General features: G+C 39.0%; 1 protein-coding gene across 1 annotated transcript; it reads right to left on the minus strand.

Annotated features, from left to right (window-relative positions):
* Positions 1-509: 509 nt before the first annotated feature.
* gpatch4 (G patch domain containing 4) lies at positions 510-26,117 on the minus strand. Its single transcript, XM_028794131.2, has 8 exons — positions 26,022-26,117; positions 20,044-20,134; positions 19,672-19,745; positions 14,890-14,982; positions 9,505-9,612; positions 6,330-6,448; positions 4,779-4,829; positions 510-1,765 (listed from the first exon to the last, which is right to left on the minus strand). The coding sequence occupies exons 2-8, from the start codon at positions 20,120-20,122 to the stop codon at positions 994-996; spliced, it is 1,296 nt and encodes a 431-aa protein (XP_028649964.2). The 5' UTR covers positions 20,123-20,134; positions 26,022-26,117; the 3' UTR covers positions 510-993.
* Positions 26,118-26,267: the final 150 nt, after the last annotated feature.

Consider the following 26,267-nt stretch of genomic DNA (forward strand, 5'->3'; position numbering starts at 1 on the left):
TATTCAGTTCTTAATGCTATAACCGTGTCCTGGAATTCAGAATTTAGTAGGAGCCATGATGTGGTAAAGTCAAGCCGTTCAAACCTGTACTTGCAAGACATCAAGGCCTGCAAAATTAACTTACAATTAAAATTAAAACACAAGTATATCATACAAATGGCTCAACTCTGATTTCGTGTGCTTTGCTTTTACAGGCAGCTTAATGTCAGGAATGCTGGCACATAGTATTCCAAAATTTCCTGCATAAACAGCTCTATGAAAGCAAGGAAGACAATGATGGGATAGCATTAGCCCACAGAGTGTAAACTGTTAATAGTCCAAAAAAGAGAGAAAACAAATCAGCATAGAAACACAAGTGACTTTCAACGAGAACTGTATTATCATTTTGTCATAGCAAGGTTGATTTTTTTTTGTAGGTCTAAACTCAAATATACAGTACAAGGTTTTAAAATATGCCATTTAATATGCTGTACTCCTAAAAGATGCAATTCATAGTTGCCTTAAAAATATTGTGCACATCATAGAAGCAGTGCTTGTCCAGAGAAAACAGCTTCACAGGGTCTTTGATGCAGGTCATACTTTCTATGTAATATTTAAAAACATCAACCCTCTTTTCCCTGCTGATTAAGAGCTCTGCAGAATAATTTAGGAGAGATTTCCTCTCAAACTCATTTCTCATGCATTGTGCTTAAATGACAAGGACAACAATAAATAAGTAACTTCTCTTCATATAGAACTCTGGGTGCAGGCCAAGCAGTCTTTCTAGTAATCACTGGCCTTGTCAACCAATGAAGAGATAAGAAAAGGCATCTTGTTTACAAAGACCATCCAATGGCCACGTCTTCTCCATGTTACAAGTGCTCACTGGGCAGGCACCTTGGAGTTTTACGTGGCAGAGGAACACCTTTTAAAGATCAGTCCTTGGGTCTATGAAAACAATTTATGCCATAACATCATTATTCTTCATGTTCAAAAAATAAAAACTTTTGCTTTTTAAAAAGGGTTTTCTTTCAACTTGTATTTCTTATTTTTCTTTTTTTTTGCCTTTTTTGTTTCACTGGCAATATCAGGAATGACTTTTACTAGAAGAACATCACCTAGTTGCTGCTTCTTCTTTTTGGATTTTTTAGAAGCCCAACATTCTTGATTTTCCTGCGCCTCCATCTCAGGGTAGGGAGCACTTTCTGGTTCTTCAAGTGTTACAATGTCATTTCCATTATGGTGCTGCTTTTTCCTTCGCTTTTTTCTATCTGGGTCCTTGGCGGTCAATTGCACAGCTCCTTCAATACTCTGTTCATTGCCTTCAATAACTCCATTTAATCCAACTTCAAAATTTTTGATTTTCTTGGCTTCTTCAAGGTAGTTGGCACTTTCAGACTCTTCCAAAGTTAACATGTCTGTGTCATTTTTCCTTTTCTTATTTCGCTTTCTCTTCTTTTCAAAAAGCTGATCCTGTAGCACCATGTCCGACTGCATGGCTTCCAATTCATGATCTCTGTCTGCACGAGTCTTTACTGGATTAATTTCTTCAAGAGGGCTGACAATGTTTTGTGACTCCTCAAAACTTTCCATATCCCTGTTGAGATTTCTCTTTTTCTTACTTTTCTTTTTTGTTTTCAGTTCTGTTTCTTCTGGAGTACTTTCTCCATTAGTTGCTGATGCAACAAAACTGGGGTTGTTCTTTCCATACTTTGCCAAAAACTCTTTCTCTTGTTCATCTAATCTTGCCAGCTTGGCACCCATATTTAGGCCATGACGTGCTCCCCTTAAAAAAAAAAAAAAAAAAAAAAAAAAAAGTTAGAAGACATGTATCATAAAAAACAAAACAGGAAATGTTCATGCAGCTTAGCTCATTAAAAAAATATTATATATCACCCCCCACACAAAAATGTTCACGTGTTACAAGGAACAGTATAACCTATAATCAGACGAACACTCGGGTCATCAAATACATTTGACCCAAGGCCAGATTCTCACGCTTTGGGCACCCCAAACATACTTAACAGACACACTTCAGTCATTCATTCCTGGACACTCTTACCCAATCCCCCCTGTCACACTCGAGTCAATTTAAACTTTCCAAATTTATATCTACAACATAAAGAATCATCAAGAACATGTTGCAATGAATTTATTCTGCTGTTGGTATCAATCCAAATGACTAAGCTTAATCTTTTGAATTCTTATTTTTATAATGAAAAAAGTTCATTAACTTGTAACTGTTTAAAATGAAAGTAACATTCAGAGATTTGGTTGCAGGTTAAGGGAGTTAGCAGAAGTGTCTGTGAAAATGTCTTAGGATGAAAACGGATACCAAGAGTCATCATTATGACAAAGACTGAACCAAAAAGAATGGCTTTATAATTCTACCATTTTTAAATGATCAGCTGCTCTGCAGTAAAACAGCGACTGGGGACCTTCAGAGAGGAGACAACTTTAATAAATCTAAGATCATAGTATGTAAAAACCTCACCAGCTCATAGCTCAACAACAATGACAAACAAGTGCATCCCTTCAAGCTACACGCATACTGGCTAAGCACAATCAAACCTACAGAGGTATTAAGAGAGTGTGTTAAAGACTTTACTTCAGAGTCCGATAGTGATAAATCAATAGATAATGTCACTAGGTACCACGTCAACTACTGAATGCTGCATTCATATCTTTACAGAGACTGTCCAAAGCCTGGTGACAGATGGCATCTGCCGGGCTGATCCTATATCCTTAGCCATTTAAGAACTGAGAGACAACACAGAAGTTTTTTTGTCAGCTATGCAGATGAAATAAAATGCAGAAGAATGGTAGGCATGTGTGTGTGGGTGGCAGGCTGAGGTACCTGAGCACCTGTCCTTTTTTTCTGCAGTTGTCACTGTCAGACGGTTTATATCCCTTCTGAAGTGAAGCCCAGGTGCTTACTTAACTTAATTTAGCTCACAATGAGAACTCTGAAATTAAAGCAGCATATGTGAATCATTCCATCTTGTTATGACTTCTCTTGTGTCCTGCATACCTGGTTAACATGAATTCATCATGTGGCCCTTTCAAAACCTCTGCACCTAGAGAATGGAGAGTTATACTTTCTAAAAATATATATATTTTTCCCTCTTTTTGTTATATTAAAAAAGGATGGAGGATGGCGTGGGGGCCATAGAACACTTACAGGACAGACAGGCCCGACCTAACCTGTATGCGAGTAGCTAATTGAGAATTCCAGGATGTTTTTCTGTAGGACAACTTATCTCAGTGAGCTCAAGTGTTAGTTTTATTTTGCAAAGTTTCAATAATGCCAAACAGACTGAATTAATGGTAAAATGAACAAATGCAGGTAATCAAAAGACTAACATTGCAAAAAATTTATTACAGTACTGCAAAGAGCTGCAACACAAGTTTAAATTGCTATATCATATATGTTTTTTTACTGATTATTTGTACTTGGTGTTTGGTTATTGCTTCCAGCATCAGCACAATAGTCATGTGTACAGTGTAGTGAAGGGCTGCTGCAGGACAGGTGTGGGAGACAGAGGCACACACCCGCTGAAAGAATCTAAGCCATAAGTGCTGAGGACAGATGTATTCTTTCCATTTCCATGCTGTAAAACAGTATGTCTAAAAATCATCATCAAATTTGCTTTTCAAGTAAGCACGTGTTTAGGAGAAGACCAGTGATAGGGTATGGGTGTATTTTTTCTGGGCCAAATCACAGCCTAATACATATTCTGTACATTTGACTTATGTGAAGGTTTCAAGTAGTAGCAGGGCCTATTAAGGAAAAGTAGAAAATAACGTGTTTCAAGAGATCAAATATAAAGCTTTTGAATATATATCTCATTCATTTTTAGGCATTCTAGAGAATAGCAGCACTGGGCCAGATAGATGGGATTTAAGGAAGGTACTGTAAAAGCTCTCTATCCAAGTACCTGATCTTACAAACATTTCACATTTTTTAAAAGCACATTTCACTTTGTCCAGGAGAAGTGGGCTGCACATATTGAGTACAATACATTCACGGTAAATTACTGTATCACATATGGTTTTATACTGATTATTTGCGCTTAGTGTTCTATTATTGCTTCTATTTTAATTATACCTCTGTTCAGATTTGAATTGTTCCAACTATTTAAAATTTTTATCTGGCCACTTTTAACGTTTACTACTTTATCTGAAGAATTTTGGTACTGGCATGAAAGTTGAGGAGATGTGGTGACACGGTTTAATCTTGTTGCCTCAAAACTCTAGGAACTTGGATTCAATCACAAGGTCAGGCATTGTCCATGTAAATCATCCATGTTCTCCCCACGTCTTTGCAGGTTTTCATCCGACTGCACCAGATTCCTCCAACATCCCAAAGAACACATGTTATTTTAAATGAGAATTAAAGCTTGGACTTTTGGGAGTCTGGTGATCGGAGTGAGAAAGCACACAGTTAGATCGAACCTTGATTCTTATGCTGCTCAGAGAGGCTCAGGCCTCCATAGTCATTTAATAGAAAATGCATATTCAGAAAACAAATTAATAACTATATTGTATCACCAAGAAAATAAAATGCATGACAGGCTTTTTTTTTTTTATATTAAAATATTTACATTTACTATTTAAATTCATTGTGCCAGTTTATCAAGCCTGCAGGTTTTACTCATTCTTCACAACAGGAATTTGTACAAGTTTAAAGAAGGAAACTTAATATCTACACTAACAATACAAGAAGAAAACAAACAATTATACAGTATGACTTGCGTTATTGTAAAAATAGGAAAATCAATGGGAGGTTACAATCTTACTTGTGTGCTGTTCGACCACCACACGCCTTCATGAGCTCGTTATCTGTTAATCTGGAAAATTCAATACAGAAAAATTAAATGTCACATCCAAAAGAAGAATCAAAATAAAATGGCAGGAGTTCTGGTAACACTAAACATTCTTGAGAAAACATGAAACCATCAATAAACTACGGTTGAAGGACGCCACCAAACGTATCAAAATTACAGAGTAGTAGACTTCAAGAAATTTACCAAAAGGAAAAAACACAGCTTCACATTGTTGGCATGTTAGAGCACATTGTAGGGAGTTTTCCAAATTCACTTTATATATTGTAAGCACAGTGATCCTCTTCACCCCATTTGTAAGTTCATCCAGAAGCCAACAGGACAAACTAATGTCCAATATCTCACTCATTACATCACTGATTCAAGCGTTACAAATTTCTCTAAAGGTACGCTTTGAGGCTTGAAAGTAAAACAATTGAACTTTAACTACATTCATTTTTGGAAACTCATTTTCACACGATGCATGTTCAGTGCTTGATTTCTAACTCCTTAGAAAGTCTATACTTCTCCATGTAGTTTGTGGTGAAATGGGCTCAAAACCAAAATGGAATCAATAGTGTGAAAATAACTGAATAGGTCTGAAAAGTCAAGCTGGGCATGGTGTTACTTCAGACAAGTTTAGGAGTTGCAAGTCGTATTAATTGGCGAATCTTTAGAGAGAATTCCGAAATCTCCCTTATCCCATATAAAGCCATTTGGGTTCTGTACTCCAGGCTGTATGTTGTCTCAAAGAGTAGAAATCAGAGTCTGTAGCTACAGGATCCCCAAACTCAGAGGAGCGCCATTTGCCTCAAAATTTAAATTAAGGCTGAAAACTTGTTATTTTAGCTTATTATGCTATTTTTAAAGCTGCTGATGCTTGCTCATAATGTTCTGAAATTGATTTTAAATTACTGAAGTAGTAACAGTAGTAGCTGAATAAAACCAATTAAAATTAACCCCCCCAATCTTTCTCCTATCCATCTGTGGTGGTGCTTGACCTGCCTTAGAATGAATGCACCTTGAAATGCATGATGGGTGCATTTTCAAACATCTACTTAAATAAAAATGTCACTGGTCTATGGAATAATCCTCTTCAGAATGAGAGTGACCTTAAAGAGTTGGAATTCAGACATTTAACCCCTGTGTATACTGTATGTATATACTAGCAGTAATTAAGGCATGTACTGTATACTGCAGGTCATTTTATTTTTGTCATGGAATGGATAACACAGTTAATGATAGTATTCTAGAAACTTCTCAGTTCCTATATGTACTAACAATATACATATGAACTGGGGTGAGACTTTTAACCTCCCAGCTAAACAATTCTGTAGCAGCAAGCCAGACAAGTGAACAAATAAAGAGCAATACAGAATCTGTATATATTACATGACATGGAAGATGACAACAGTAGACACGAGGAAATCAAGGGATGTTGTTACGCTTCCAGACAATAAAGTATAAAATAAATGAACATTTTATACATAGGAAACAGACAGAAATAAATACTAAAAATTGACTGACTTTGTGGTGGAGGACAGGATCAAGTTGTTGTCATCATCGTCACCGCTGCTGCTGCTGTCATCAGATTCAGATCCTTTCTTCTCTTCTGGCTGTTCTGCACCTGACAAGAGTGTTGCGGACTAAAAATGAATAATTGTGTTATTAAAAAGTCTGAAGCCATATCGACAAAGTAATGAAAAAGCTGGACAAAGCGATGGGATTATCAATGAATTTTTATCATGTAAATGAGGTAGAATTTTTATAAATATAATGGTTTTTGTACATATTTAAAGTATCATTTTTTACATAACATTCATTGCACACTATCATACACTCATCATCCTACATTTCTCAGTGCGGACTGTCAATTCTTTGTTCCATGCCACACAACTTATGTTAAGTCACATGGCATTTCAGTACCAATGCACACATTAAATGCACATTTTTATTCACTGGGGCACCTTTATGAAGTGTACAGTGAATATAAAGTCTACACACCCCTGCCAAAAATCTGATTTTGTGTAATAAAAAAATTAAACCAAGATGAAGCCTGTCAGAATTCATTCCACTTTTACTGCAAAATTGCCATCTATACAAAGGTGAAAAAAATAAATAAATAAAAAAAATCAGAAACTTGTTATGTGGGGGGGGTGGGGGTGGGGACCCAAAAACCTGGTTGAAGTAGCAAAGACCCTTTAATAATCAAGGATGTGGCTGCACTTAGAATGAACCACTCATAGTAAGTCTCATCTCAAATAGTAGTATCCATCAGAACATCAATTAAAGTGGCTGATTGAGCTCAGGTAAAGTTTGGCTGTGTATGTAGGATTATTCGGATATCCCCTAGGTTGGAACATACTCCAAAAGCCATGGTCCACAAAGCTTTTAAAGCATGAATGGGATCTCATCCTTGAAAGGTATCAATCAGGACAGGGGTAAATAAAAAGTATCCAAAGCATTAAACATCCCATGAAGCACATTGAAGACAGTCATCAACAAGTGGACAAAATATGGCTCAACAGTGACTCTACCAAGATCATGATGTCCCTCCAAGATTGATGAGAAGACAAGGAGAAAAATGGTCTGGGAGAGGCCTACAGCAACATTAAAGGAGCATCAGGATTCCATGCCAAGTACTGGTTGTTTCTTACATGTGACAACAATCAGTTAGTTTGAGAGAGAGACAGAGATAGAGATAGATAGATACTTTATTAATCCCAAGGGGAAATTCACATTCTCCAGTAGCAGCATACCGATACAAAAAACAATCTACTATATAAAAGTGGTCGGGATTGTCCTTCCGTCCCGTGAGTGCAAAGCGTAGCGGTATTTTGCTTATCACAGAATTACTACTTTCGGCTTACGGTATGAAGCGACGCGATGTGACCAGAGTTCTGGTGCTCCCATCGTTCCCTTGCTTTTGTGCACGAAGCGCTGGAAAAATAGACAAAATTATGTCTCTGGAAATAACTAAATGTTGATGGAGTACAAATGCCTCACCGCGTAGTAAATATCAGGGGAGATGGTGCTTGCTTATTCTCATCTATAGCTTATTTAGTACATGAAACTCCGTCTTTAGCGGTACAGATTCGGGCTGACATTGTACGACTTTGGACAGACACTCGAGGGGATAAAAACTTAGGTTTTCGGGAGATGTTATGAATGGGCACTTTGATGTTCTCATTCCCTACACTTACATGCCTGATGTACACATGGAGCGCACACAAATTGAGGATAAAAGTCAGACGCCTTAAAAGGCGGGTGAGCCTAGTATTAAATTAAAGATTGATAAAAATGCAGGTAAAAACAGACAATATCTTTGTATAATGTTAACGTTTACCCCCCCGGGTGGAACTGAAGAGTCACACAGTTTGGGGGAGGAACGATCTTCTCAGTCTGTCAGTGGAGCAGGACAGTGACAGCAGTCTGGCACTGAAGCTGCTCTTCTGTCTGGAGATGACACTGTTTAGTGGATGCAGTGGATTCTCCATAATTGATAGGAGACTGCTTAAATTTGGGTAGTGGGGTAGGGTAGCAAGCCCAGTTAAACTTTGCAAAAAGGTATACCCAGTCTCCCACAGCTATGTGGGAAAAATGTATTATGGTCTGATGAGTTCAAGGTTGAACTATTTGGCCATAATTCCAAAAGGTATGTTTGGAGCAAAAATAGCAGCACATTATCAAAAGAACACCATGGTGGAGGCAGTATCATGCTTTGGGGTTGCTTTTCTGCAGCTGGAACTAGGGCTTTAGTCAAGGTGAATGGAATCATGAATAGCTCTAAGTATCACTCTGTTTTGGCACAAAACCTTCAAGCATCTGCTAGGAAGCTGAAGATGAAAAGGAACTCCACCTTTAAGCAAGACAACGACCCAAAGCATACATCAAAATCAACAAAGCAATATCTTCAAAAGAAAATCAATGTTCTGAAATAGCCCAGCCAGAGCCCAGACCTTAATCTAACTGAAAATCTGTAGGGTGACCTGAAGAGAGCTGTGCACAGGTGATGTCCTAGTAATTTGACAGATCTTGAAATTTTTTGCAAGGCAGAATGGGCAAAAATCGCCAAGTCCTGATGTGCCAAACTGGTAGACTCTTACCCAAAAAGACAAGTGCCATAATAAATCAAAAGGTGCTTCAAACCAACCTGGTTTTTGTAGGATATTTTTTTCCTGTATTTACTAAACAGTTTGATTTGTTTTCACCTTCTTTGTATAAAACGGCAATTTTGCATTAAGGGTGGAATAAGTTCAGACAGGATTTCTCTTTTTTTTTTTTTTTTTTATTATTATTAATTATTTTGTGAAAAATAACCTGCCATTTTGGCAGGGGTGTGTAGACTTTTTATATCCACTATATAGACTATGAGAGGAGGGTGAATGTTTTATAGAATTGTTTTACATTATTAACCACCACCCAATCATTAAAGACAAGTATTGCCTACTATAAAAGCTATATAATCTTGGCATATACTCCAGTTTGATTTGGAAGGCAGACGAGTTGGAGTCCGACTTTAAGCTTTCTGGAATCAATGGGTTTTTTTCAGTGTCTCCACAACCATACTCACAAAGAGGACTTTTGGCTCAAAAGTCTCACTTTGTACATTCTACATCATCTGTGGAATGCTAGGAAAAAAAAAAAAAAAAAAAAAAAAAATCAGGAAAATACAAGTTCAAAACTATGTACAGATATGTACCTTGAGGAACTTTCCATATAGCTTAGTTCTGCTCTGCTCTGCCTTTTGTGGTTTCTTGTTAGAGATCAGTTGCGCTTCTTCTCCTACCTTTTTCAGTGCCACTCCATCCTGTTACAGATTACAAATTCATTATATATTAGTGAAATCATCATTTTCATTTAACGATTAAGAGGAATTACACATACAGAACACTCTCAGAAGATGAATACATGGCTTTTAGTAAACTGGTGAGCTTTGCTGGGCTTAATAGTTTGTTCTAATAATTCAAGGTAGGCTGCTACAGGATTAATTAAAAATGTGCAGCACTCTGAAGAAAGTCATTTAGTATTTTAACAGATTAACAATACTACCAACCTCGCATAAAAGAAAAGTTTAATATATATGTGAACTATAAGCTTACCAAGACTTTTTACAAGCAACTTCCTGATTCAAATAAATTTTACAAATATTTCTGAGGGGGGTTTGTCTCAAACTTCTATCCATTGCTCCCAATTTTTTTATTACAATAAACCCTACATTTACATGCCCATTTTCATTTTAAATATTGTCTATACTTTTGAAAAACCTCAAAGAAAGTCTTTCCAAGTGTTAAAATGTTGTCTAAGCTGGACTTCATTCAGCAGCTGTATTTCTATGGATAGTCACTTTATTCAGTTCTCTTCTGAAAGATTACCTCAAATTTCTGGCATTAGTTCTACTCTCTCTATTGTATCTGTAGATCAAGTCAAAAACACTTCCCCTTTTGTATATTATTTGCGCATTCCCTACTGATTAAAGGCAGACGTTCAGTTACATTAAGAAACTACATGCAAAATATCCCATAGTTCTTTTCTTAACCATCATAGAGTTTAGAAAATTCTAAATTAATCTAAATTAAATTTAATAACACCACAATTAAAATTAAGGTGTTTAATATGACAAATTATACCCATCTATTGTTAGCTTAACACTTGGCATGGAGACTGGAACTATACTTCTTTGATCAAAGGTTATTTTTCTTCCTCTTTGGACATCTGAACTATTGTGGTGCTGAGGTGTCACCCATCGCATGGCTGCACTTGGGTCCTAATCTGGGGATCCGGAGTTGATTTTTTCATTTGGTGGGTGCAGCAATGCGCTGTATCAGTGTGTGCTCCTAACCTCTCTCTCTCTCCCTCCAGGCAAGTGTGTGAATAGACAAATTTCAGGCTAGGTGTCATGCACCTGGAGTTGTACTAGTAAATGATATGGTGCCTCCCACTCGCTCTATGGTTCTCACATGTGGAACAATGAAGATGCCAGCAGTAAAGAGACTGGCATGGTCCATTTTAAATCTCTTGAAATATTATTGGATTTCTAACCTTGCTACTGACGGTGTTCAAAAACAAATCTGTTTACAGGAATATCAATAATAACAATAATAATAATAATAATAAAAAAAGAAACCTGTGTTAAAGGTTACTGATAATCTTTATTGTGATAGTTAATGCTGTGTGTCCTGGACACTGGTAAAAAGACTGACTAAGAGGTTTTTGTTTAGATAGTGGAAAGCTGCCAAAATTTCATTTGAACAAACCTGGCAGAGTTCCCCCCTGCATCTTGGGGATACCCTATGGAGGAACACAACCTGAAAATTGCCCTGTTTAAAGACTCGGCAGCAGAAAGAAGAATTAGTAGTCACAGTCAATAATGACAAAAATCCTGGGAACTGCTGGTAAATGCCGGTGGTCAGGATAGTCACTGGATTAAAGCAGGATGTGTCACAGCAAGGTCTCTGGATTTGACATAGAGGCAATCACAGCCAAGTAAGAGAATGCAGCGGTATGGAGGGAGATCGACGAGATGAAAAATTACTTCTGACATTTTTACATACAATCTGACAATTTTGAAAAATGCAGAACATAATATCTCTCAATCTGCAGTAGGCCTTAGTTTTGTGTCTGCATAGATATTTGCTGGGCTAGAAGAGTTTCACCAATACTTGTTATGCATGTTTTGTTGTACTCTTGGTACCTTGCAGAAAGTGATTCACAAGTACAAGATTCTGTAGGCTCTGCTGTGTTCCAAGCAAGCCTTGTTTTTGCAGGGTGAAAATTATGTCCTACTACTCCCATAAATTAAACTGCAAGAATTTAGACATCTTGTCTTCCCTCCTTTTGGGAATTTCCTTTTTTTAAATTTTTACAGACGGAATATTACCCTAGATGCAGCCGTGATGAAGACGGTCCAATTTGAGAATCCGAGGACTGAATATCCTGTTCATGAAGAAAAAGAATGACTTGCTATCTGGAGGAGATGGGGAAACAGTATCTTGGTGTCTCCTTCCCAAATAAGGCTAGAGGACTGCAATACCAACAGATTAATGTAGTGGTGGTAGTACTGAGAGTTTACTAAGCCAGGGTAAAAATATTGATTTCCCGAAGGTTATTTTTCATTTAAAATGATTTGATTGATTTTTAAAATCTCAAGACCGATCTTGTGAATCTCTATCCTGCTAAGTTACTATATGTAGATTTTTGCTCATCTTCTTTTGTGGCATCCAATCCAGTAGATGTCACGAATGTACCTGTTAAGACTTTCTACAGAAAATGCACTTTACTACTTCACATAAAATGATGTGTCCATCTCAACTGAAATCAGATGTGTGGACTTACCACAGATTCAAACAGTCTGTCGGTAAAGAACAACTGGATAAAAGAAAACCCACTTGTAAGCTGTACAACCCAGAAGTATTGTGGTAAGATAACGAATTTGAGAAATCATTTATACGGACGTCATCCATAAACAACTTCAGTCGACATCCAAAAGAGTAGAGCTTAAATCTACACTGAAGATGGCGTTTAGCTCCAAACTTCCATTTAATTTACCTTGTGTCCCAAAAAAAAAAAATTGAATAATAACAGAATCTATTGAACTTTCTATCTGTAAAGGTAAGAGAACCTATACAGTTGTTGAAAATGATTTCAACAAATGATATGGGTCTTGGAACTGCAGTATGCAATATCAACCAGAAAGCAATTGAAGTTATTGCACCTAGGCTTTATTGAGTTATTAAGCAAAGCATCACTTTGTGACACTTGGACATCCAGGGCAGTAGATGTTTACATGACAGTCACTTACCACCACAATAAAAATGACTGGGAATCCGTGGCGAATGTGCTGCAGATAACAGTGCTGCATGCCAGTCACACAGAGAGCAACCTCCCTGCCTATATGCAGAGCCGCAGGGATGGCTGGCTGTTGTTCTAAAAACCTTTCTAGCATCTTCAATATACTGTTCCATAACATGACAGCATCAATTACAAGTTTGTGTGTTAGCAAGTCCAATAAATTTTGCTTTTTATTTAAGCATGTGGCTAGCTGTACTGCTACAGTGGAAAAAAATTTCAAAATGCCTCACCAGGCTGAGCAAGCAGGCAGTTGTTGGAATTTTCAGAGCAGTCTGCGATACCAAAGCAAGTGTGTCTACAAAGCAGCCATCGTTAAGTAGTTCCATAAGCTGTACTGCATTGTTATCAGTCACAATGGCTGGTTCTTTGTCTTATGTTCCATTTATCCAACAATGCTGTCAACAAGCATCAGCTTTATAGAGATCCTCATTTTAAAACGCTTCCCACTATATCTTTAATTTTGACTAATTCAAGATTTTAAATGTTCAACAGGGGGAAAAAAAATCTGACAGAGTTTAGTAAAAGTTTAGTTGAAGGGTGTCTACATGGAGATTCAAAACACAAATAGGTTACTGAATAACATGCTTATTATTTAAGAAGCAATATTTGATTATTTAATGATATTATTCGCAAGACGATATAGATGTTTTATAAAGTAAATGCCATTGCATTTTATTAAAACAAGGAGTCAAGGGAATATTTGTGGAACCGGATGTGGCAGTACATACAGTTAGTAAAATTATGGTGAATTTTGAATGAGTGCAGCGATGTGAAAAAGTTATTAAAAAAAAAAAAAAACCAAAGCAATGATATTTTTCTCCACATCTTGCAAATATTGATGTTAACTGTTCATTACTAAACATGTATTTCTTCTTAAATGTCATTCCATGCTTATATTTTATATAAAATATGTTACGATTATGTAAACACCCGTAAAACAGTGTTACTGAAATTTGTCACATTACTTAACTATGTATAGAGAACATTAATGTTATCTCTAAAAAAAGCCAGCACTTCAAAATATCAGTGCACATTAAATCAAGATAAAATCAGGATATCGTGAATCAAAATTAAATCAAATCAGGACATCAGTGCTAATATCCAGCCCTAGAGTTTAGCATTTCATTAAGGTAGGAAAGTGGGATTCAAAACCTTGGACAAACCTCTTGATCAAAAGGATAAAACTATTTTTCCATCTTCGCCTATTTTTACAAGCTTTGGGTAGTGACTGAAACAAAAAGGTCATGGTCCTAGAGAATAAAATATGGTTTCCCCAGTGTTGCTAAACTCAGCATGGTGAAGTGCATTACAGTCTTGTTGGAAATGAAAGATGAACTCCTGGAGTTAGAAAACACAGAATGTTAAAAACACAACCCAGTGATAGATAAGTGGACAGGAAATAAATAAGTTTACATACGATACATGTCAGGATTTCTTACTTTAACTTTTTAATTCACTGAAAGATTGATTAAGTGGGCACTACAACAAAAGTTGACAAACAAACAAATCTATTTCTTAAAGTGATGTAAATGTGGCCCCATCAGTAATGAAGGCAGAGATTTTCAGTGTTGGTTGTGGCAAGACTCTCCTTGCCCCCTAAAATTTCCTTAAAAGTTACTTAATTGAGGACTTTCAGGGAGAGGTGAGAGAGTAAGCATACTCTGAAATTAATGTCCTAGGCAGATTATTTATTTATTTATTTTAAAAATATATGCATATTTAAAGCATCTGGTACAACAGAGACTGATGATGCTTTTTGGGATATATCAGAGCTGTGTAGGGCCAAGAAACCTAAATTCACAATAAGGTCAACTTATACAAGTTATATGAAGCACAGCTCATGTTTAAATATTTCATGCATGTCTTTTGCTATCTATATGTCAATGTTTTACACTCTAAAGGCAGTGACCTTGTTTTTTTTTATTTATTTTTTTTTTTTTAAGGTTTTTATTTCATTCAACACTGCATACCATTCACTTTATAGAACCTTTGACATATGTAACATCACCCACCGTACATTATGTTTTGCACACAGAAAGCACAGAAAAACTTATTTTAAAACTGTCAGAGAAAACCACCAAAACCAGTCTTGTGCAGTGACAACAGAACCCGGTGGTTAATTTAAAAAGGATGTAAGAACCTCTATTTTATATCTCACGCAGTTCCTAATATGGCCATATCAACTTAAAACTGTGGTATACAATAAAATAAAAATTTAAAAGAAATACTATCTCACCTTGCTGGATTCAACAGAGAGATTGGAGGAAGCCTTATTGAATACATGATCCCACCAGTGGAAAGTAAACTGCTCTTCTTGTCGATGTCCAACCTATAACAAAAATCCAAAATAAACAAGCAATACCAAATCAATTTTAAGCTGCAGTACTGGTAGCTTGTGCTGTAAATTTCAATTTTTTTTTTTTTTAAAAAAGGATTTATCATTTACACTTTCTCCCTCTATCCTGTCAAATTAATGTCTAATAACAGAACACTACGATTGCTAACCATTAAAATTGTGGTAGGTCATTGGAATGCCTACTTAATAATAACAACATCATATTATAATAAAGCACTGAAAATTTATGGTCAAACTAAATAACACTCAAGGCTATTTGTTGCTCAATCAAATACTTTGCTAAATAACATCTTTAGCGCCAAACTCTGTGGGATTTTCTCTTTTGTAAACTTTAATTTTCTCTTATTCGGCCCAGTTTCACTTAACTCCTTTTTTTTTTTTTCTTTTCTCCCAGGGCTGAATATTTTTCCAAAAAAAAAAAAAAAAAAACACAAAGCAATGGTTTAACATATCAAAACAACAAAAAATATTTATTTTTGACAAATGTTACTGTCTTGCATATTGTATAAGCCTGCACACTATATGATTTTACATACATGTTACACAGCAAAGCCCTGCAAAGTATGATAATCGCTCAAAGCAGCCAATTGCATGCATTGCCACGTTGCACTGCTTACAGTGTGTGTTGCACTGGTGCCTCCTTTTCAATTATCTGTTGCTGCACACAACACAGTCAGGTTTGTATTTTCTAACATATATTGTTAGTGTGTACTGTAGAGAGACAAGTCACCCATTTGACATCGTGCCATGCCACTGTCACCAAGTTTTCCACCCACATGAAAACTGGATTGTCACCTCTTTTCATCTTCAGCTTGTCTGGCTTCAACTGTGAAGGCTCGTCTCTCCTGTTCACCCTCACTGTGCCTCAAGCTCCAATTCTCCTGCTCTGTAGCTCCATGAACAATTCTGGTGATGTATAAAAATTGTCCACATACACATGACCCAAATGTTCACAGCCCTGAAGCAGCTCCAGCACAACCTGACTTGTCAAGGGACAGTTCTTTCTTTGAAAGGAATACTTTCCTGTATATGCAATTACTTTCAGGCAGAAACCAGTGTTTGCTACTGCCAGTACAAAATCCTTTATGCCATATTTTGTGGGCTTGTCTGGCATATACTGGCGGAAAAAGAAGTCCCTTGCATTTTTATCATAGATTCATTCACAGACAAATCACAGCCAGGCTGATAAAATTGTTTATATGTTGGTTCCACAATGTCAAGCAGGGGCTGTACTTTATACATGGGGTTATAGCCTGGCTCACCCCTTGGGATTTGCTTCTGGTTATCACAGAAGTGAACATAAATTGGCAGGAGCACGTACCTATTACGCGGCATAACCTGTCCAAAGCCACCAGGGGACAAAGTACGTTTGGACCAATGCTCCCTGAAGTTATATCGCCAGTCTAATCCCATCTTTATTTGTAATGCCACAAAGCTCTTCATCTCGTCTTCTGTTGTGGGTTTCCACTTTGAAAAATGAGAATGCAGTGCAAGCATAGCCTGTGATTCAAAAAATTGCTCTGCATACTTGTTTGTCTTGTCTGACAGTAGCTGAAAGGCAGCCTCAGTCCAGCGGCTGGTAATCTGTCGTGTCCAACAGCAAGCCATGCTGTCTTGTGAAGTCTGGTAGCCAGTTTGGCTGAAGTTTGGCAGCCAGCAATAACCCCAGTTCTGAAAAAACTGGTGCCAATCCAACTAATATCAGTAATTTTCGTCTCATTTCTAATCTACCCTTCATTTCCAAAATTCTTGAAAAAAATAGTGGCTATTCAACTTCATTCTCATTTATCTCAAAATAATCTGTATGAACAGTTCCAGTCTGGTTTTCGTCCCCTCCACAGTACAGAAACAGCACTTATAAAAATTACTAATGACCTCCTTAGGACAGCCGATTCTGGTTTAATTACTATTCTCATCCTCCTTGATCGGAGTACAGCCTTTGACACTATTTGTCAAACTACTCTTCTCAATAGATTATCTTCGATTGGTTCAGATCCTACCTCTCAGGCCACACTCAGTTTGTTCAGCTTAAAACTTTCACATCCCAACCCATTGCTGTCACTTCAGGTGTGCCCCAGGGCTCTGTCCTGGGGCCCCTCCTTTTCATTATTTACCTCCTTCCCCTTGGCAATATCTTTCGGAAATATAACATTAGCTTCCACTGTTATGCTGATGACACCCAGCTCTATCTCACTAGCAAACCTACTGCTTCCTTTCCACCCTCCTCACTTACTGATTGCATAGCAAAAATCAAATCCTGGTTTTCTTCACATTTTCTTAAATTAAATAGTGACAAAACTGAGGTTCTCCTCATTGGCACAAAAACAACATTATCTAAAACTTATCATTTTTCATTTGTTATTGATAATACTCTGTCTCCCATTCTTTCTGTCCCACATCACGAACATCTCCCGGTCTGCATATTTCCACTTGCGTAACATTAATCGTATTCACCCCTCCCTCACTCCCCACACCACTGCTATCCTTGTTCATAGCCTTGTCATTTCTCGCCTGGATTATTGCAATTCTCTTTTCTTTGGTCTTTCTTGCAAATCTGTTTATAAGCTTCAACTAGTCCAGAATTCAGCTGCCCACATCATTACTAGAACCCCCTCTATTCACCATATCACTCCCGTTTTGCAGCAGCTTCATTGGATTCTAGTTCAGTTCTGAATTCAATTCAAAATTCTCCTAGTAACTTAAGGCTATCCACGACCTTGCCCCTCCATATCTGTCTGACCTCCTCCATGTTGCCATTCCCTCCCGTACCCTTAGATCCTCTTCCTCCATCCACTTGACTGTCCCCTTCGTCTGTCTTACCACTATGGGGAGCAGAGCATGCAGTTGCTCTGCTCCCCCAGCTTTGGAACTCACTACCATCTGAGCTTAGAAATACTGAATCATTTTCACTTTTCAAATCTAAACTTAAAACTCATTTGTTTAAGACTGCTTTTTCTCTTTGATTACAATTGCTCTGTCTGATTTTAACTTTTGTACATAATCCGTGTTTTGTCTATTGTTCGGTGTCCTTGAGTGTTTAGAAAGGCGCCTACAAATAAATAAAATGTATTGTTACTATTACAATAGGAGTAGCACTTCTGTTAGCCAATATTGCTTTAGTAAATGATGGAATAAAATTCTATTTCACCAATGAAAAAAATATGGAAAGGTGGTAACATAAAAGAAAGCCAAATATCAAAAAGTGACAGCAATGGGTAAAACTGTGTCTCTTGTAATCAAATTCTTTACCAAAGTGAAGTTATTCAAGGATAAGGACCATTTGACCACAGCTAATAATAATAATAATAATAATAATAATAAATTTTATTTATATTGCGCTTCATATTTAACAATCTCAAAGTGCTACAAAATAAGAATAAATTAACAAACAAGATAATCTATAAAAACAAAATGTCTTTCTAAAAAGATACGTTTTTAGGTTTCATTTAAAAGCATCAGTCGACTGTGGGGCTCTCAAGATTCAGGGAGAGAATTCCACAGCCTTGGCGCCACCGAAGAAAAGGCCCTATAGTTCTGGGAACTTGGAGTGTTAGTATGCACAGAATGGAGGGTGCGTGAGGAAGTATGAGAGATAAGGAGTTCCTGTAAATACAGGGGAGCAGATGCATAGATGCACTGATGGGTAAGGAGGGAAACCTTGTACTCTATTCTAACTGGTACAAGGAGCCAGTGAAGGATTTTCAAGATAGGAGTGATGTGGCTATGCTTTTGCACCCTCATCAGGATCCTGGCAGCGCTGTTCTGAATGTACTGGAGTCTCTGAATACTCTTGCCAGGAATCCCAATGAGGAGCGCATTACAGTAATCCAGCCTGGACGAGACAAAGGCATGGACAAGCCTCTCTGCATTTGCCAGCTCATCAAAACAGAAGAAGTTGGAAAAGATGTTATCATTCTTATCAAATAATATGGAGTGCAGTTCAACAAGGACTACAAACTCCTCGAGAAGACTTCTTGATGGGGCAATTATGTATTGTATAACTAAAGATTTTTTTTTTCTGAAGAAATGGAGACAGAAAAAAAGAAAAATTTATACAGGACAACGCTAATGAATTAACCAGAGAATCTGACCGACTAACTTGATACTAAACAAAATGCAATGAAGAAAGAGAAACAGCAGCATTGATGTGAGCTACATCAACTGTAAGACTAGACTTTGACCACCCCATCCCTTAGCTGATGCATTTATTTGTTTCTTCCAGCTCAACATGGTAACGGGCAACCAAAATTTCACTTTATTTTTTATTATTTACTATATTTAGCTGAGTAAAACATTTGGTGATAAAAATATTGCATATATTTTTGACAGAAATTCTTATCTTCTGATCATTTGAGCCTTGTAGGTTATGGATATTTTTAAAATTATGTACAGTGTTGCACAAATGAGTTGTAGAAATGGGACAGGCCACCTCTGGACTCCAAATAAAATATTTTGTGCATGGTGAAATTAGTCTGTTACTCCAGTCTCATTTTAACATAAGAAAAATAAGAAGAGTTAAGTCTGTCATTTACAGCACGGTTTGATTTAATGAGCACAGTAATAGCTTATATAGATGTATTGGCTTAATTGAAATGCATTTAAACAATTATGTAAAATACTAAGTCATGAAAGAAAACAAAACTTTAGTGTTGAAAACCATACCCCAAATTTGTCACATTTTACTTTCACTTTGATTGCTTCTGACATTCCATCTTCCTTTTTGCCCAGGCCTTTGCCTGAAATGCACAAAAATAACCATAACAATACAGAAGGTAAATGGGAGAAAATGCATTAAGTATACAATATTAGGCTTCTACAATGACAACCACAACAAATGTTTCAGTGAAACAAAATGTTGATGAGAAATATACTGAAATTACCTTTTGGAAGGCAACATGGTATTTACATCTAAACAGTTGAAAATTCATTTTACTTAAGCATCACCTCTAAAAAGACTACATACATACATACTATAATATCCTAACAAATACAACAAGTAAAGCCAATAGATAGCACAACAAAAACACCACTTACCATGTACCCAGCCATGCTTTAGTAATTGCTCCTCAGCAAACTTCAGTCCTTTGCTTTTGACGTGTTCTGGGCCAGCCATGCCTGGTTATCACTAGACAAAATGCACATAAAAGGCAAGTCAGTGTAAATGTTTCAATAACCAAAGCAAAAAACATAATATTGTACTATATCCTATAGTGCATGTTATCTCAAAAATAAGAAAGAACAAAACTGCAAAATTCACAGTGTTAAAGAAAACACTGGTAGCATTTTTAGCCTTGTAATAGTACCTCCATCAATCACAAAAAATATATTTTGTGGCATGACCTTCTGTGCTATTATGGATGATCTATCTCCATACAAAATTGAAGAAAAACTTATTCTCAAGGTAGAACTTGTGAAACTGGATTTCAAGCTGGTTAATAGTGCAGAAAATCTCAGGGTTATTTGTGCAGTGACACTTATGTTTCGAACTCCATTATTAACGACATGAAAACAGAGAACACTTCTTTACACAAAGAGTAGAACCCAGAAACAGCCATCAATTAGCGGAAACAAAAAACCCTGACAGCATTTATAAAAAAAAAAATAAAAAAAAATCTGGAGGAGACATAAGGACATGAATAAACATAACAGAGTTAACATTTTCTCCTCATTCGTCAAATCTCTTAAAGCCTTATATTCCATTGATTAGTGCTATGATGCTAACCCATACTTATTATGCAATAAATAATACAGGTATCAATTCTAACTGTAATAGTAACTGATTAAAATATGTCTCACATGGCAGTGCTTATGGTCAGCTGAATTATGGCTTAAGATGTCCTACAACTTCTCAGATCTTATATACAGTATATTTATTTAATGAGAAAGAATAGTTAATTTTATATGGATACAGTGTGACAAAAACTTGCAACGATATGAACACAGGATGATGAATTTGCAAAGAGAATTATATTTTTCTAAAATGAATAGATAAGATATTTTTATATGAATAATGTACTTGTATCCATGCCTGTCACCACTTGTATTATACAGGTTTTCTTTTTAGGTTGTTTTTACTGTGAACCTGAAACAATTAAGTGGACACTGATATCGTAACTCTAAAAAGATGCCATGTGGGTTGCAACATGTGTATTCTTTGAGACAAACTCTGTATATAAATATAAAAAAAACACGTGTGCGTATGTGTGTGTGTGTGTATATATATATATATATATATATATATATATATATATATATATATACTAAGAGTAAGACAAATATAGTCCTGAATTTTTTTTTTCCCCCTCTTTAAATTAATACTTAAACTGAATCAATGTTCTGCAATCTTTTTTTAATCCAATAATAAATTTTATGCAGGTCAGTCTGATTTGATTTCCTGTGACCCCACTGTTTCTATAGAAGCAAGGTACAGAATTACATTAAACAGTTCCATCATGAATAAGCCAAAACATCAGAGAAGCTGAAGATCAGATAATAGCACAGAAATGTTTAATGTTGTTGCACTGGACCTGGACACCACATGGTCTGAACTTTCTACATATCAAGAATACATTTTAAAAGAACTAAACATACAAAGAGATTTAGAAATGCATTTTAACAAGAAACAGAAACCACGTTTGAGGGGAGGGGACTGACCAATTGGCAGAGGGAACTAGACTTTAAACGACATACACTGCTTCACTCTCCACTTCTAACATTGCAAATGAACGTGACCAAGTTGCCTAACCTGCCTGTGCTACAACTATGAACAACGCATGTAAACAACTGCAATTAATCCTGATGCCTTACCGTTCTCTAGGCCTGCTAAATCCTGAGTAGGGTCACAGAGATATGAAGCCTATCCCAGCAAGCATAGGACACAAGGTAGGAACAATCTCCTGGACAGGGTGCCAAGTGATATGGTTAAAGCTATCATATAAACGACGATACAGGAAATATGAAACTCTGATTTTTGTACCATACTATCCACAAAACAGGAGATTGATTAAACATAAAAAAAAGGGCATACGGATTATGAAATTGGTAGTAATAAAAACCTACAGCCATGGCAGTCCCCCCCAAGACTAAACATGAAAACCAACTTAACGGATGGCAAATAGTGATGAAAGGTGGAGGAAAACTTCCCATGGGCTCACCACCTATGGGATGGGCCAAAGAGGTCGAGTGCAGTGTGAGTTGGGTGGTGGCCGAAGGCTGGGACCTTGGCGGTCCGATCCTTGGCTACAGAAGTTGCCTCTTGGGACGTGGAATGTCACCTCTCTGAAGGGGAAGGAGCCTGAGCTAGTGCGCGATGTCGAGAGGTTCCGGCCAGATATAGTCGGGCTCACCTCGACGCACAGCTTGGACTCCGGAACCAATCTCCTTGAGAGGGACTGGACTCTCTACCACTCTGGAGTTGCCCCCAGTGAGAGGCGCCGAGCAGGTGTGGGCATACTTATTGCCCTTCGACTTGGAGCCTGTTCATTGGGGTTTACCCCGGTGGATGAGAAGGTAGCCTCCCTCCGCCTTCGGGTGGGGGGACGGGTCCACCGAACCGAACAGCAGTTTGGAATACCCACCCTTTTTGGAGTCCCTGGAGGGGGTGCTAGAGGGCATACCTTCTGGGGACTCCCTCGTTCTGCTGGGAGACTTCAATGCTCACGTGGGCAATGACAGTGAGACCTGGAAGGGCGTGATTGGGAGGAATGGCCCCCCCGATCTGAACCCGAGCGGTGTTTTGTTATTGGGCTTCTGTGCTCGTCACGGATTGTCCATAACGAACACCATGTTCAAGCATAGGAGTGTTCATATGTGCACTTGGCACCAGGACACCCTAGGCCTCAGTTCGATGATCGACTTTGTGGTCGTGTCGTCGGACTTGCGGCTACATGTCTTGGACACTCGGGTGAAGAGAGGGGCGGAGCTGTCAACTGATCACCACCTGGTGGTGAGTGGGCTTCGATGGTGGGGGAGGATGCCAGTCAGGCGTGGTAGGCCCAAACGTGTTGTGAGGGTCTGCTGGGAACATCTGGCAGAGCCCCCCCGTCAGAAGTCGCTTCAACTCCCACCTCCGGCAGAACTTCGACCATGTCCCGAGGGAGGTGGGGGACATTGAGTCCGAATGGGCCATGTTCCGTGCCTCTATTGTTGAGGAGGCTGACCAGAGCTGTGGCCGTAAGGTGGTCGGTGCCTGTCGTGGCGGCAATCCCCGATCCCGTTGGTGGACACCGGCGATGAAGGATGCCTTCAAGCTGAAGGAGGAGTCTTACAGGACCTTTTTGTCCTGTGGAACTCTGGAGGCAGCTAATAGGTACCGGCAGGCCAAGCGGAATGTGGCTTCGGTGGTTGATGAGGCAAAAACTCGGGCATGGGAGGAGTTTGGGGAGGCCATGGAGAACGACTTTCGGACGGCTTTGAGGAGATTCTGGTCCATCGTCCGGTGTCTCAGGAGGGGGAAGCAGTGCAGTGTCAACACTGTATATGATGGGGATGGTGCGCTGCTGACCTCGACTCGGGACATTGTGGGGAGTACTTCGAAGACCTCCTCGATCCCACTAACATGCCTTCCATTGAGGAAGCAGAGCCTGGGGACTCAGAGGTGGGCTCCCCCATCTCTGGGACTGAGGTCACCGAGGTGGCCAAAAAACTCCTTGGTGGCAGGGCCCCGGGGGTGGATGAAATACGCCCGGAGTTCCTCAAGGCTTTGGATATTGTAGGGCTCTCTTGGTTGACACGTCTCTGCAACATTGCATGGACATCAGGGACAGTGCCTCTGGATTGGCAGACCGGGGTGGTGGTCCCCCTCTTTAAGAAGGGGGACCGGAGGGTGTGTTCCAACTACAGAGGGATCATACTCCTCAGCCTCCCTGGAAAAGTCTATTCGGGGGTTCTGGAGAGGAGGGTCCGTCGGATAGTCAAACCTCAGATTCAGGACGAAAAAAAGTGTGGTTATCATCCTGGTCGCGGAACAGCTCTGCACCCTTAGCAGAGTCCTGGAGGGTGCATGGGAGTTCGCCCAACCAGTCTACATGTGTTTTGTGGACTTGGAAAAGGCATTCGACGGTGTCGCTCAGGGAATCCTGTGGGGGGGTGCTCCGGGAGTATGGAGTACCGGACCCCCTGATAAGGGCTGTTTGGTCCCTGTACAACCGGTGTCAGAGCTTGGTCTGCATTGCCGGCAGTAAGTCGAACCCGTTTCCAGTGAGAGTTGGACTCTGCCAGGGCTGCCCTTTTTCACCGATTCGGTTCATAACTTTTATGGACAGAATTTCCAGGCGCAGCCAGGGTGTTGAGGGGGTCCGGTTTGGTGGACTCAGGATTGGGTCACTGCTTTTTGCAGATGATGTTGTCCTCTTTGCTTCATCAGGCCGTGAACTTCAGCTCTCTCTGGATTGGTTCACAGCGGAGTGTGAAGCGGCTGGGATGGGAATCAGCACCTCCAAATCCGAGACCATGGTCCTCAGCCGAAAAAGGGTGTAATGCCCTCTCAGGGTTGGGAGCGAGATCCTGCCCCAAGTGGAGGAGTTCAAGTATCTCAGGGTCTTATTCACGAGTGAGTGAAGAATGGAGCGTGAGATCAACAGGCAGATCGGTGCGGCGTCCGCAGTGATGTGGGCTCTGCATCGGTCTGTCGTGGTGAAAAAGGAGCCGAGTCATAAGGCAAAGCTCTCAATTTACCAGTCGATCTATGTTCCTACCCTCACCTATGGTCATGAGCTATGGGTAGTGACCGAAAGAACGAGATCGCGAATACAAGCGGCTGAAATGAGTTTCCTCCGCAGGGTGTCTGGGCTTTCCCTTAAAGATAGGGTTAGAAGCTCAGTCATCCAGGAGAGGCTCTGAGTAGAGCCGCTGCTCCTCCGCATCCAGAGGAGTCAGATGAGGTGGCTCGGGCATCTGATCAGGATGCCTCCTGGACACCTCCCTGGTGAGGTGTTCTGGGCACATCCAACGGGGAGGAGGCCCCGGGGAAGACCCAGGACACGCTGGAGGGACTATGTATCCCGGCTGGCCTGGGAACGCCTCGGGATTCTCCCGGAAGAGCTAGAAGAAGTGGCCGGGGAGAGGGAAGTCTGAGCATCTCTGCTCAAGCTGCTGCCCCCGCGACCCGACCTCGGATAAGCGGAACAGGATGGATGGAGGTGGTGGAAAACAGACAAAAACAACTTTGATAAGGCTAAAATGTTTCTATCGATGACGTGGTTAACTCCTTGGCTGGTGAAATAATGACACATTGCGAGAAACCTACAAATTTACTAGGAGGTGTGTGTGTTAAATTAATTCTGTACTTTCAAAAACACCGCTCTTAGTCCAGAAATGAATCCATCAGGGTTAAACAGGGAGTCAGTTGTGCACATAATTCACACTTATAGACTGAAGGCATCCGTCAGACGCACTTGAAGCTTTCTTTCATTTTTCTATAAACTTGAACTTTACTAACGGTAAGCACCTATTCAAAGAACGTCCTTTTTAAAATTAAAAAAAACAAACTAGAATTTGACATTTAGATAAAATGTTAACAGAATACAATTTCACTTATATAAGTAACTAAACCTTTAAAGAAATACTCGATGCAATTCACACAATAAAACGCAAACCGGTTACAATGCGTGTGTTGCTTTTAAAGGACGGAAGGAGAAGGACACGGTCGAATGGAAAGTTTTTACCCAACTAATCAGATAGCCGAGACTGGACATACTTCGTGAAACAAATTAGTAGAATGCCTCCACCACCCAAATTCACTCACCACAAACACGCCTACAAGCGAATCTCCTCAGCAGCAAACTTGTAAAATTCAGTCGTCAATTGTCCGCGAAGCCGGAATTATTTATAAACAATCAACATTAAAGAAGTAGAGGACAAAATACCATGACATGAAAACATTGTACTTCATAATATATTTGGAAAAATGTTTACAGGCGTTACCCGTAGCCTCTCAATTCAAGGCAAAATAAGAAAAACATTCAGTATTTACATCAATATTCCCAAAGCATAGGTAACGGCGAAAGTGATACCTGTCAAAGTCGCCGGTCCCAAAACAAAGTTTAATCATCCGCCATATCTCGCCAGTCAGCAATGAAGCACGTGTTCACGAGCCGGCTCCCCGTCGCCTAATTATGACGTTCTAGAGAGCGCACATTTATCTGTAACAACTCTGGCACAGCACCAGCCACAGCAACCAATCCGCATTTGTTTCGATTATACAGGGGCACATCAGAAGGATCCTTCTTAGATTTCGTGATATTTACAGAACAGAATAT

The sequence above is a fragment of the Erpetoichthys calabaricus genome, chromosome 2 (genome assembly GCF_900747795.2).
Source record: "Erpetoichthys calabaricus chromosome 2, fErpCal1.3, whole genome shotgun sequence".
NCBI classification, from domain to species: Eukaryota; Metazoa; Chordata; class Cladistia; order Polypteriformes; family Polypteridae; genus Erpetoichthys; species Erpetoichthys calabaricus.